This window comes from Rhagoletis zephyria, unplaced genomic scaffold, assembly GCF_001687245.7.
Source record: "Rhagoletis zephyria isolate East Lansing unplaced genomic scaffold, Rhagoletis_zephyria_1.1 Rzeph_scaffold_12354, whole genome shotgun sequence".
NCBI lineage: Eukaryota > Metazoa > Arthropoda > Insecta > Diptera > Tephritidae > Rhagoletis > Rhagoletis zephyria.
This window is the reverse complement of record NW_016169428.1, coordinates 1,479-16,398: the sequence shown is the minus strand read 5'-3', so window position 1 is coordinate 16,398 and position 14,920 is coordinate 1,479. Positions and strand designations below refer to the sequence as shown.

General features: G+C 35.1%; 1 protein-coding gene across 1 annotated transcript; it reads left to right on the top strand.

The window, feature by feature from the left end:
- The first annotated feature begins 10,775 nt into the window (after positions 1-10,775).
- LOC108377585 (uncharacterized) lies at positions 10,776-13,386 on the top strand. Its single transcript, XM_017633857.1, has 2 exons — positions 10,776-11,955; positions 13,313-13,386. The coding sequence occupies exons 1-2, from the start codon at positions 11,401-11,403 to the stop codon at positions 13,376-13,378; spliced, it is 621 nt and encodes a 206-aa protein (XP_017489346.1). The 5' UTR covers positions 10,776-11,400; the 3' UTR covers positions 13,379-13,386.
- The last annotated feature ends 1,534 nt before the right edge of the window (positions 13,387-14,920 follow it).

The window sequence follows — 14,920 nt, the reverse complement described above, 5'->3', positions numbered from 1 at the left end:
CAAAGTTTGATCTATTAAGACATCAACCATAATTGTGAGTTGCACAATTGTGAGCTCAATAAGATCTTACGGTTCTACCTGTCTTGGTTTTCGACCAGCTCCAGCTGAGCTGACATGCGAGTCATCTGTTCATCGTTAAGATCCCTGCGAGCTTGGTAATAATGATACGCAATCGAAAGAGAGCGAGCCCAAGGCCCTTAAAGCCGCTTAGCAGTCAAATTAGCTGTAGTGTTCACGACAAAAGGTTCCCATAGACGCTAACACCAAGCCGAAAACAGGCCCCGGGACGTTTATGGCTGCTTCTTTCAAATTTTTGTCCCTCACTCACTCAACTTGTGCGGATGTGAGTGGAAAGGGGGCTTTTTTCTCCAGTTTACTTAACCACACAATGAGCGGTAAGATCAGGGAAGGCATTTATTTCTTTCCTCCCCTAGAAATTGATCCACTGAGTGCTCTTCATATAGCACAAAAAGTCGAGAATGTTCGCTGGTTTCAGGTCGGCTAAAGAACGTAAAAATTGCATGTCGAAAAATTGTTTGCTTGTCCTGGCTGGCGTGGGACAGTGACAGAGATAGTGTTCGATGCTCTCTTCTTCTTCCTCGTCACAGAAACTGCGACAAAAACTGTTGGTTGCCTATCCCAAGCGGTCAAGATGAGTGAGAGCTTTAAATCGCTCTACACGAATTTTCCCGCAAACTTGTCCGCCATCCATTTTCCGGAATGTCTCTTAGCCCAGCAGCTGGGCTGTCAGAATTTATAGTAATACGCTAAAAGCTCTATAGACAGCCGTCGACCCCGAGCCTAGGTCTGCAGCACCTTCGCATACGTTCCCCTCTGGGATTATAATCGATAGATTGTTGCATAAACAGAGTGCAAGAGTGCTAAAATCTAATTTTGTACATTGATCGGCGGAGGTCTTTCCAAGGCTTGATCGCATTTACCCTGACAGCACTACATACAACCGGTGAAGATTTAAAATTAATTCCAGAGAAGCCGTCAGCTGCACCCGTTCCATCTTGGCATTGCACTATGCTCTAAATACTTGCTTTTCTGGTCAAAACTAATAGATTCAACAATTTTGTTGAGCTTGAGGCGGTTTTTAATGAAAATTTTTGCGGACAAAGAAAACAATTTATTACAATTTAAAGGCGCCGACGGGTGTCACTATGTAATTTTTAGTTTTATTAAAATCATAAAAATAAATCGGTTTTACTAAATTGAACTCGAAACTACATAAATGATCAACTTTAAACAACTGAAACGACAATTTACATAAATAAAAACAAAACAAGTGTGCTTGAAGAATCAATCGATTGGAATAATCCAGTAATGTAAGATTTCAAAATTGTATCGGAATGAAAGCTAAACTATCAAAAAGAAAAAAATGGGCGCGGAAGATAAACGCGCAAACCTTTAAGTATGCACTTATATTGACACCCCTTATGTACAAAAGTGCATAAATAAATATCTACATAGCACAACAGATGTCAATCTACAGCATTTCCTTAAATCTACTTCAATATTTGATTGAATTTTATAACTTTTTTTTTATTTACATATAGACTAGCCTTTCAGATTCATTGCCATTATACACTACGAGTATTAAAATACAATAAAAACAATCACCAATAAAACAAATACAAATGTAATCGATAAAGTTAAGTGATACTTAAAAAAATACAAATATTTACAAAATATCTACATACAAAAGTTCAACAGTGAAATTGAAATTTTCTGTTCACAATAAACATAAAAAAATAAATAATAATAATAAAAATGGTGCGCACACGTCTACTGACCTTATTACCGTTGCTTTTGTTTGCAATGTGTAATTTATTTGTGCGTGAGTCCTCGTCAATTGCGATTGCACCATCGACATTTGGTACGGCTATCGCTAGAGCTGGGAAGTTTTCGAATACGCTTAAGGTGAGTTTATTTATGTACAAACATACATACATATATCTTAATTGATTCGTTTTTTATAAGCAAAGTTTTTTTTTAGTGAATATATATTTACAAATACTTTTACTTACAAAAAGCAAAGGATGCAGTGTATGTAATATTAATTCGAACATATCCTGTTATTTTGCTTACAACTAAAACTCTTATATAAATTTTTCCTGAGTACTTATTTATTATTTAAGTGTATTTGAATAAGATTACAATACAATCCTTTCAATCGCTCTTCGCCAGTCGTGTTGCGTAGAAAGGTTGTCAATCTTCTTAAAGTTAAAAATGATCATTCGCTCGATGCAACTACAGCTGGCAGGGTTGAAAAACAATTCGAAGAAATCATGAAATTGCCTATCGCAAATGTCCTAACCTTCAATAAACGTTTTTGGTCTGTCCGTTGAAGGAACTTCTGAATAAAACCTGAAACCAAAAACAAATTTGATACGAGACAAGTGGATAACAATCGTTGGTAGCTCATCCACATTTTAACTCTTCAAAGAATTCAGGAACATCGTTCGGCAATACTTCGCGCAAGACATCAACGGTTTTGTTCAACTCTTCTTCATTAATTTCGTTGTAATTACGTTTTGTATATTGGAGAGCAGTTAGTACAGAAAACTTCCATAAATCTTTAATCAAGCTGTGATAATATTCTTCAGCATTGCCAGTGTAGTTGTCCAGATTTTGTTGACGTCCGGTTCGTCGAGGAACTACTAGCTCCGTAACAATAGTTTCGGCAATTTGAATTGCAGCTTGGTTAAGCACCTCCGGGGGTAATCTCCTGAGTAATCTAACGACTTTTTTACACAGCTGAATTTCGATAAAAAGTTAGTAAGGGCTTTATGTGTTAAGATAACGGTATGATAGTGAGTATTGTATATGTCCCCGATAATATCTCAAGTAATTTTAATCAGCGGAGAGTCCGCTGAAGAAAAATTAAGAAAAATGGCCTTTAGTGGTTTCTTTTACTTTTATTTTTCTTGAAATATTTCGCAACATAAAAAATGCGCAAAATTTTTGACTCGCTAATAAATGATATCTGTCAAATTTAAAATTAAAAAAATTTTCAAAATAATTTATTAAATTGTAAGTTACAGACTGTTAGTATTTGGAAAAATTCCAGAAAATTTCGATATGTAATATACTTGTTTTACTACATAAGTATGTCTAACTATAAGATGTTGCTTAGAAAAAATTTCACTGCTGTACAAACCAAAATACATATGTTAAATAAACGGAAGATATCTTAATTACAACATTACAAACGTACGGTAAAACTATTTGTTTTAACATATGTAATTGTTGTAACAAAATTGTTACAAAGTAAGAAATGGCAAAGCAACAATGTAAACCACAATAACATTTTGACAGTTGAGGTGTTAACGAGACAAATGTTTTAGGACTACTCAACCTAGTGATTATGAATATGTTTTATGAATCGGTTGTTGTCGGCGTGCGAATGCATAAGAAAAGTCACACAAACTTAAATCAACTACCCACAAGCAGTAAAAGTCAATGCAGCGGACATCAAAATAAAAACAAAAATAAATAAATAAAAGGTGAAAAACTTGCACAATGCAGGCCGATGTCTAAATGATTGAATGATTGCACGAATGCTTCCAGATATTTTGATTTATATATCGAGTGCTGGATACATCTACATATTTATACGTGATATGTACATACATATATATGTATGTATTTTGGATGAGTTTGAATGCTGTTCGATCTCAATAAACGTATCATTTATTAAATGTGTTTTATTTTAGTATTTTTTCGCACTATTACACTCGCTATCTGCAATGCTAATTAATTAACTCGCACAAGATACTTATGCATTTATATGTATTATGTAAGTAATGTGCTATATTGGTTAGCATAGGTATGCTTAAGCAAAATATCGATGTTAATAATATGTATTGTTAGATTCATTGTCGTTTATTGAACCACAGACCAACTGTACGTTATAATTAATGCTATTTATGCTATTAGCAACTGATTGAAGAATTCGATTTGTTAGTTAATTATCACATTTATGTATGTAGTTCAACTTGCGACCACTTATAAATTTTTTAAATTTATAATACCGTTTATTTTTTTTTTTATTTATCTATCTTACCGCATAAAAATAAGCTGAATATAGCGGTTGTTCCTCACAGCAAATAGGAATGAAAGAGTAAGAAAAAATCATCAGGTATAATCCGAGTATTCTTTTTACTTCGGTGGCATTGGAATCAATGATTCGAATGCGACATTTTCAAAGCCGTAAAGTAAACGCAAGAAATTGTTGGTTTGAGTGGAGGTGTGGTTACGTTAGGTTAGAATGGTAGCGGCAAACCTTGGTGATAAACGTGCCGAGTATGGTGGCAATTAATAAACCGGGTACCAAGATACACATATGTAAGTGTACGTGGGCGGCGCCACGCCCAGTTTCCATAAATTTCCATGAGTATAATTTTCTACTAAGAGGTCATTGCATATATCGATTTTGAGTAAATTAACTTAAATAGTACTAATTGGGAAGTAGGCGTGATTCTTTTCTGATTTTAAAAATTTTCACCGGATTTCTTAGTGAGGCTCTAAGCAATGTTCGCACCGAGTTTAATGGGGATTGGTGAAGCGACTACACAGATATAACAGGTCATCATAAGTGGTGGTCATAACTGTCGTATTTTATGGCAAAATTCTACTTCTTAAACCAACTTTCAGCAATTTTTATCCAGTATTTGTGGAAATATCGTAGTTTATGCATATTTCGAAAATACCGTTATTGTCCGATTTTTCCCATTTTCAATCCCAACCCACCTTGGACATAGGGCAACCTCCGTACCAAACTTTGTTGACGTATCTCAACTTTTTCTCGAGTTATCGTGTACCCGGACAGACACGGCTTAATCGATTTCTCTTTTCATTCGGAGCATTTATGTATACATTTGCCAATATCTATCTCGATTCGTTTTGGCTGTAACAAACAACCGTTATGTGAACAAAGTTATAATACCGTTGTGCACAAGTGCGCTCGGGTATAAAAAATACTCGTACATAAAAGTAGCCGTTGTGACTGTTTCCACATGGAATTTTTTAGCGGCATACATTTTCATCACATCAATGTGTGGAAACTCTGCATTAGCTTTTCCAAACGCCATTTTTGAAATATAAAGATGAATTCACCATATCCAATTTATTCAGTTGATCTCTATATCAATACTTATTATCCAAAACCAAAATATAGACCTTTGGGTCTGAAAACTACATTTCTTCTCCGATTTCAACAGAATTTCAAAACCTTCGAACTAAACTAGCACCAGAAATTATTTATTTAATACAGTCGCCTAAGAGGCTTGTTTGTGTTATTCAAATACTTTAAATACACATTACCAAGACAAACACTACAGATCATGAACTTCTGCTTTGCATTGACATTTTTGTCCATTGAAAACCGTTGTGAGCTCGCCATTCATCAAACAGACGACATGACACTACATTAATTGAATTTCAAATGCTTCTTTAGTAGTTTAGGTCAAACATAGAATAAAAATCTAAAAACTTATGCATTTATTAAAAATTTGTGCGCACGTACGAATGTATGTATGTTTGCTTGTGACTTGTTTACCGCCAATTAACCTCTTAAGTGCGATGGTAAACAATTCAATTGACTGAATAGGTTCGAAATTAGCATTTAACTTATCTATTTTAAATGTAGGGGTACAGATAAAGAACAAATAGAGTAAGTGGAAAATTTATTTTTGTCGAACGTTGTGTACGTTAAATATTTATATTGCTTTAGAAGTTTTTTGACAATAGCTTACATTAGTTAGTGATAAATAATTTAATGCCAAATAATTAAATAATGTGGTTGTTCACGCTTGCCTGGTTATCAGGCTATCTGGTTAATAATAATTTTTCTCTGGTGCATTTTATTGGTGTAAACTGAATAAAAGATATAACCGCTTAACCAGATAATCAACGAAGTGTGAACAACCACAATGATAATGCCATTTTTTTTTATATCCGCTTTTTCTAGAATCGGAGACATATGTATGTATATTGAAATTAGATTTTAAATAAAACCACCAAATACCTTTTGCTTTGCTACTTTAGAAATGCATTTCACTGATTACTGGAGAATGAATTGTACAATCTCGCAGCAATAGCTGGGATCCTTACCAGACTATAAGAGCAAGAGTGATCCTTTTTGTAGAGTTTGAAGCCTCTGGAATTGTGTATTGCTAAAATTTGTTATCCCTCCCATTATATTATTATACACTCTAAAAAATTTTTGTTTAAATTTGCGTATATTAACTTAGGTAACCAGCTTCCTCTCTTAATGAATGCAAATTAACACACCGTGTTAATTAAATTAAACACTGCTTGTTTACTTTTAATTATCATGTGTGGCGGAGAACAAATTTGAAATTTGTTTTTTGAGTTCTAAACATTTATTGTTCACAATTCCACAGTTTACACATAAACTGTTTAAAATTTCCTCTCAAAATTTTTTGTTTAAATTTACGTATATAAAAAGAGGTAACCAGTTTCTTCTGCTAGTGTGTGCAAAATTAAACACTGTCTGTTTACTTTTACATACCAAATTTGCCACGTAGAGAAAATTTACACCCAAAGTGCTTAAAATTTAGTAATCTTAATATTTATTATTTGTAAAAAAATATATTTTTACTTTGAAAATGTTTGTAATGTTAGAAATTTCATGTGTATATTTACGTGTATATTTTAAACAACTCATTTTCAAAATCAAATCTTGAACATGTTTTGCGTATATTTCCGCAGCTTCTAGTTGAAAAATAATCACTTTTCAGTAGTAGTTTTACATGCACTTTTTAGAGTCTATTTTCGACTGTTTTAAATATTAGGCAACTCGAGGAAGGGTTTTGGTAAGTCCGCTTAAGAGTTCACTCGATGACCAAAAAGAAAAGAACACACCCCTAAAACCGTTTCGAATTTGGCGAGTCCAAACAATTGATTCATTGAAACTGTACAAATGAATACTGGGGCATGGGGCAAAGATCAGCTAATTCTTGAGATTTTGTTTTTCGGGAATCTAAAAATTGCGTCCATATGGGTAATAGGTCTGCACCATATTCCTACTTCCATGAGAGAGAGGATTTTCAAGCTCACCTTGATTGTTTGGGAATAAAAAGAACACCAATAAGAATTTTAATAATTGGTTTTCAAAGTTACAGGAGCCATTTACTTAATAAAAAGTCGGTAAAAGTATAATCCTTATCATAACTATACGACACTGACATATCAAGTTTTGACTATTTATTGCAATATTATTTTATTTTAATTATTTTTTTATAAAAATGTGGCTCATTCTACAGAAAAGGATATATGAGTCTAGGTTAAAAAGAAAACAAGAAACTTCCATCAAAATTTTACACTGTTTATTATATATATATATTTTTTTTCGTTACGCATTTTATAGATCATTCTATTAACATAGGTTGCATAATAAAAGGCAAGTTTGAAGTACGAGTATCTACAAAATACCGTTGATTTTTGGCACTTTATTCACGATCAAATGATCGGAACTAAAGCAAATTATTTTGGGATTACCCTTGTGGCCCCCCAATTTTCCGACGAGAAAAGAATAATCGAAAACGGTTTGCGTGGTTGGTTCAAAGTTATCGGGTAACGTACAAAAAAACATATCCCGATGATAACCTTCCCCCTTTTTTGAAGTCGGTTAATTAAATAATAAAAAAAAATAGTGAAAACTTCATAAATAAAATATTCTTCGTAAATAAAACATTCATATCTGTTCTATGCTAGCTCGACTTTGCAAGTCACTATATTTTTTGTGCTTTTATTTACCAAATAATACAAATTGCCAATTAGCTGCGGTCGATGCTGCTTTAGTGCCACTGTAAAACAGACAACCTTAAAGCCTAATTAAGATGTTTGTGCCGAAGTTACTGAAAAATTAAATACAGATAAAAATATAAATAAATCTGATATGCTCTAAGATGCATAGTAATTGAACTTATACATAAATATTTACATTAAAATGTTAAAATCGTTGCTAGATATTGATCCAGAAAAGATATTTATTTACTGAAATAGCCCTATGAGCCAGTGGTGGTTAATTTAGGGTGGTCCTAAAATGCATGTGAAAAAGTAAAGTCGGATTTTTTTTTGCTCTCACCTCCTAGGATTGTTCTATACCGAAAAAATATGCCCTTTTTTTTTTTTGAAATCAAAAAAAAATTAGAGGTGGCTCAAAGCGCTAAACGTTTTTCATGTATTTTATATGGGTGTAGTAACTATATTTTGTAGGTACGCCAAAACCCCAAGAAAATGCAATGGGTGGAAAAATAAAAAATCTGTAGTGCTAAAAAATGGTTAAATAAACAATTGGGTATTGTTATTGGAAGTCACCTGAAGAGAACCAGAGTTTTTCGATCGAAAAATATTGATTTTTAAGAATTCCATACCATTTCAACGAAAGTTGTTTTTCCCCCATATAAAATACATGGAAAATTTGAGCGCTTTGAGCGACCTATAAATATATTTTGTTAAAAAAAAATTGGGGTATATTTTCTCGATATAGAACAATCCTAGGGGGTCTTTCGATCGGAAGTCTTTGCAATATTGAAGTGGCATTCTTCATTATTTATATTGCTTGAAAAAGTACTTTGCTGTAGCTGTAAATTTTCTTGAAGAAATAAATATGCGAGAGCGGCATACTGATTTAAGAAATTTCTATGGAGGCAAATTTCTTTTCCATATCTTTTGCGTCATTTCATATGAATTTTTCGTTTTTCTTGAGAGCTGCAGACAGCCCTTAAACCCGAAATCTAGCCGGAAAATGGCTAAAACGGCAACACTGATTACAACGCAGCATTGCAATTACAAATACGACAAAAAAATATATATACGAATGCATCATATATGTATGTACATATGGATGTAACATGGAAAACGAAATACACATATGTATGTATGTATACTTTTCTGTGAGCGAATTTTCACAAAATTTAACTCTGCTGACATGATTTGTTTGTTAATGTATAGTAAAAATTATGCATTGAAGTGTAACGACACAGTTTTCTTGCTTTAATTATCTCAACCTTGATATGTACGTAAACAAATGGAAAAATAGTGGTGAGATTGTGATTAGTGCATTATACCCAAATTCTATTCTATCCTAAAAAATTAGTTACATCAACCAAGCGCGAAGCAGTCAAATATTTTTCATAGTTAACATATTCCAATACGGTTATACTCATACATACATACATAAGCATTTGTTTTCACGCTTATCACAGCTGAGTTGATGTGTGTGTGGCAAAAGCTTGCTAAACTGCAGCCTTGTCATAAAATCACTGCAAAAAATTAAGTTATGTACGCACATTTAGTTCATGACTATGTAATCTAGTAAATTTTAGCATAACAAAATCGATGCAGCATAAATGAGATCAGAAAAAAAGCTAACAATCAGCACCGAGACTTGACGCTTTTAGTAGGTTCAAATAGTGTTTATGAAGTGTTTCTTTGGATGGGCATTCTTTACTAAGCATTATTTTAGGCACCAATAAAATGGAATAAAAAATACAAAGTCCCACTGGAACTATTTATAAAGCGACAAAGACTTTAGTTAAATACTTAAAATGGGCATTTTGAAAGACTTTGTTGTAAAAACATGCCATTAAACAAAGAGCATAAAAACTTAGTTTTAGTTATAAACTGAAATTCTTTTAAACTGTGTGTGTGCCGCGATTCGCTTATCTAGAGTTTTCTCCAGGATTGCAGTGCCAGGTCTGAAGCCATACTGATAAGGTATAATCAGTTGGTTCGTAAAGGGCTTCATATCGTCGACAGCACCTTGTAAGCAATATAATATTTATGTTGGCGCTTACACAGTATCTAAGTGTTTGGCCGAGCTTCTCCTCAAAATTTGCAGTGTGCCTCTTAATGTTGTTACACAAATGCAGTGAAATACAGTTTTACGACCCCTTCGAACAGCAAATGGATTTTATGAGACTCGTTTTTATAGAAGAAATAAACCGTTTTCTAAATTAGATTTTACTCAGACCAGGAATGGAACCCAAGCCCAACGAAGTGATGGTACGCATATTTAACCACTCAGCGAAAATGGCGGGATCTCCCTTACTGTCGATTGGACAAAGTACACTCAGCTTCCAGTCTTCGGACCAAATTCTGCTTAACAGCGGGTACTTGCGCCCCACCAACTCTTCGGGCACAGGCTTTGAATAGCCTTGTTATTCATAAGCCGTCTTATCGCTGTTTTCACGTCTGTTTTTTAAATTATGTTTGTGCAATTTTCCATAGCAACCGCAAAATTTTTTGCAATGCCGTTTTTATGCATCACTTTACGAGTCACTGTGTCACGCCGACTAACTCTTTGTTTCACAGATTGCAGAAGTAGCAGCAGAAGCAGCAGCAGGAATTCCCAACAATAACCATGCCTAGTTACAACAACACCATAGTCGCACAAGTCACAAAGAAACCAACCAATTTACTCGTACAATGGCGCTCAAGGCGTCGATACTGAAACAGTTGCGTGTTTTACATAATGAAATTAAGGCATTCAAAGAGCAAAGCAACGCCAACTGCAACAACGATACAAGTTTCATCGAAAAAAAAGAAAAAAACTGCATTTCATTTGCAACCAACACAGTTGGATAAAAAACGAAAACTGCATCTGCACTTGAAGTGGTGGTAGTATACATAGGTGTTGCAGTCAGGCCATACGAGTTGCATTGGTCGTAGTTTTCCGCAAATACCCATACTCCTTGGCACAATTAGCAATACAACATCAGCTGCGAGTTGTTAGTTGCAGGCGAGTATCGAAGTTGGATTGTGGCCAAAATGTGAACGCGCATCGAAAACGAAAGTGAGAGTGAAAAAAGGTGAATTTTTCCAGTGTAAAAAGTGCAAGGCAGTTTGAAGCTCAAGCGGAAATTGATGGAAACAACCTTTTATACAATTAAAGTGTGCAGTGATTTTCAATAAAAGATTTATATGCTGAGTGCAAACAATACATACATAAATAAATAGTTCCTGGAAAATAAAGTGCTGCCTATTTTTCTGATTGTTGCAGCATAGCTGCGTATTACATAAAGCGCATTAGCCCACTGGCACACACACACACACACACGCGTACATACATTCAACACGTTGCAGCATAGCTTACACTGGTGGAGCACCCCATTTATTTACCGCTACGTGCGCACAGATCAAATCTACTGCGGCTGTGTGTGTGTTCGCCCAACTAACCGACTTATCGAGTACCCATTCGGATCTGCAGCAAAAAAAACACAACAACACAAAAAACCCGCTGCCAGCCATACAACTGGTTAAACGGCAATTAGCAAATCAACTCGCGATCGCACCCGCATCACTCATCCAGCCAGTCAGTGCGCTTCAATTGATTCAATTGCCGGCCTGACCACCGCTGTCAATATGAAGTGTCGTTGCATTGTCGATTTTATTGCCGTGGCCGTTGTCATTGCAGCGGCCAGTGGTCTAATTATTTTCGCCATAGCAATGCAGAACTCCAGCCGCCGCGTGGAGCGAAAGTTGGCGGCGCATGAAACCAATTTAACGAAAATTGCTGAACAATTGATGTTTATAGGCACAACAAAACCAACCGAAGCTAAGCTGATGGTAAATACCATTATTAATGAAGTAACAACCGAAGTAGGAAGTTTGGCAAATGTAATAGAAAATACAATAACAAATAATAAAAGTGCCGTTACAAATCATACTGACAATGTGTCATTGATAATAGAGCCCGTGGCCGCCGCGCAGGCCTATGAAGAACGTAGAATTCGTTTAACAACAAGTGCAACGATCCCAACAACAACAGTGACAGCGGTGGAAACTGAAATGCCGGCTTATATAACAACGTTTAATGCAGCAGTTATTCCAACAACAACAAGGATGGCAAGACTGAGAGCGAAACCAGTGGCGGCAGCCATCGTGGCAGCAGCACGCGCAGCCAGCGACTCATTTGAGGTAGCTAGATGTGCGCTTTATGCACACATATAAATGTACATTAGGGTGTCCGCTATTGTCCAAGTTGGGTTTTTGCTACCCCCCATGAATTTTTAGTTTTTGTTGATTTTTTACTCTAAAATGTCAAAAAGTTTGACATTGCAGAGTAAAATTAAAACTCATGGACCACTTGGAATGAAGAAAAAATAATCAGAATTGCAACCATGCTGCTGCTACCTACATATTCAATATTCAATGTGCCTTGGTTTTTGGCCTAAATAAATATTTATTTTTTTCTTGTTATTTATGGCCTTATGACAATTATAATTAACAATTTTATTAAGCTTGAGGCCGTTTCTAATGACAACCTTTCGGAGGAGTGAATTTATGGAAAAATTATTTGAGACTTTATTTTGTAGAGCGTTAAATTTTCTATAAAAATTTACACTTATTTGTTTCAGTGAAAGAAATTTACTACAAAAAGTCCAAAAATCACATTTTATTTAAACAGCTCCCTTCCTTTATTTTCTGACATTCGGCTGCCTTATAGTCAAATTTAAAAGGCAAATTTTCAAATATGGCAGTGTTAAAACCTTTCTTCTCGCTCTAATTACTTCACCTGGTATAATTCCTCTATGATTTAAATGTGAAATGTGACATGATTTCAGCAGTTTAATTTGAAATACATTTTTTTACTGCATTTTTTAGGGTTAAAAACTAAAAAAAAAACAGGGGCGGCAGCAAAAATAAAAAACCAACCTGGGAAATAACGGACACCCTAGTGTACATACATATATTCGCGTGAAAGTATTAGTACACAGTAAAGTACAGTAAAACTGTTAAGTGTTGGCTGAGTAATATCGTTCTGCGCTCGTGTTGCATCAAAGCAAATGTAGCAACAACTCTCTTGCATTAGTTTTTGCGAATGTTATTTTTGTTTCTTTTTTTCTGTTTTTTTTTTTAAGTGCTATGCATTAGGTTACAGCCTCTTAGCGCGCCCAATGGAGTTCAAAAAAGTTGAGTTGATTTGACTTTTTAATCACACTGAGCTTCATTGTATTGCGCTGTTGAGTTTTTGAAACATTTTTTCGCACAACGCGGAAATGTTAGTTCGTGTCATATGGCTTTTTTGTTTTGGTTTTTACTTTTCGTTTTTCATTGCTGAAACACGCTTACGCTTGTATATATTTAGCAATGCGAATTTCAGCATCACTAAGGCAGTAATGTACATCATTTTAGTTTATGTTTTATCTTATTACATGTTAGGTATTTTGTAGTGCAAAACTATGCATAATGCATCATAATTTGTTCTACACAATACTTGATGCTTTTTTTAATGTTTTTAGTGTAATTTTTAAAGATAATTTTGTCATTGTAGCTTTATGCTTTTAAGGCAAGAATAATAAAACTGTACAACACCAAAAACGAAAAAAGGGTCTCTTAACGGATTCTGGTGGAGGGGGCAAAAAAAATATATGTACATATATACATACACATGTATTACCAGGGCCGTCGAGAGAAAACTCGGCATTTTCACGACAGCCGGCTCTACGTACCGGAATGTCTCGGGTTCTACGCGACTAAGGGCTATAGTTTCGGCGATCCAACCCCACTCTGCTTAGGACTGGCATAGGGTCAAACCCAGGATCATAAATTTATACCTGCTGCGTATGCCAGAAACGATTGCATGCAAACTTCACCTCGGTGCAACGCCTGTGACGGGTGGAGTCATCTCTAGAGCATGCTCCGGACTCCGCTGCACGCGTGATTGGACGAGTGAAAACGTGGGCCCCTTCTATGCTGCCTAGTTCCAAACTCTGTTGAATTTCGACGGATACAATGTGCACCGTCGAGGCGTAGCGTTCATCACGCACCACACCGTGCAGTATCGTCTTATCGAAGTAGACATACTATCCTAGAATATCAGGGTATTGCTATCCGGTCAGGTGATGTCGATCTCAAAATATCGTAGGGAAACACACTTGGCTGAGCAGATAGACGATTCGACATTATACACAATGAACGACGACGCACCCACCAGGATTATGGACTGCTGCTGCAGCTTTCCAACCGCTGGGCGAAAGCTAGTACATACAAAAACATATACATAAGTACATAGATTGAATTTTTTTTATTGAAAGTGGCTGGAACTATAAGCCACTGCACAAATATTGGGTTTGGGTCTAGTTTGGTTGAGTCCTTTAACAAACCCCCAAAGGTGTTCCACAGTGTTGTTCAAAGTAGATTCATACACTTTACTCTTCCTTGTGGTTTTTTGCAATTGTACGATTATCTGTTAGTTTAAAATTAAAACAAGTAATTAAACTAATTTTTAAAGACAAGTCTTTGTTAGTGGTTAATAAAAAAGAAAAATAGGCATTTTTTGTGGTGGACTTATTTCTTTCCATTAAAGTGATATACATTTTAAATATGAAAAAAGTGGACGATAAATAGGGATTTTCCAAATATCTCGACTCTTGCGCCTCCTATCGGAAAAAATTCTCCTTTCATGTAGTACGTAGTATACTTTCCACGTATATCGAGGTTTTCCGATATCTCGACCTGCGCCATCTAGCGGATTAATTTCCTTTTCACGTTAGCTCGGGTTCTGAGCAAAGTTTGAAGCTTCAAGTCTCTAGCTCATTGGAAAGTTGGTTCAAATTTGAATGTAAGATTTGATTACACACTTGAACTGAAACTTAATAAGAGCTTGTAATAAAGATAATATACCAATACATAGTATGTACTTGGCCTTACAGCTTCGAAAATCACGGATACATATATCTCAATGCATTATTGTATACAACAGTTCATAAGCATGTTCTTTACTAGCACAGTTGTTAAGCTTTGAGCTACATGGTAGGGCTCAATGAACTAAAAGATATAAGATACAACTAATAATGAAAATGTTATGTGTACTTTCAGGTCAAAGATAAAATAAATTTATCAAATTCTATGCATAATGCAAATTGACGACACCAATGTG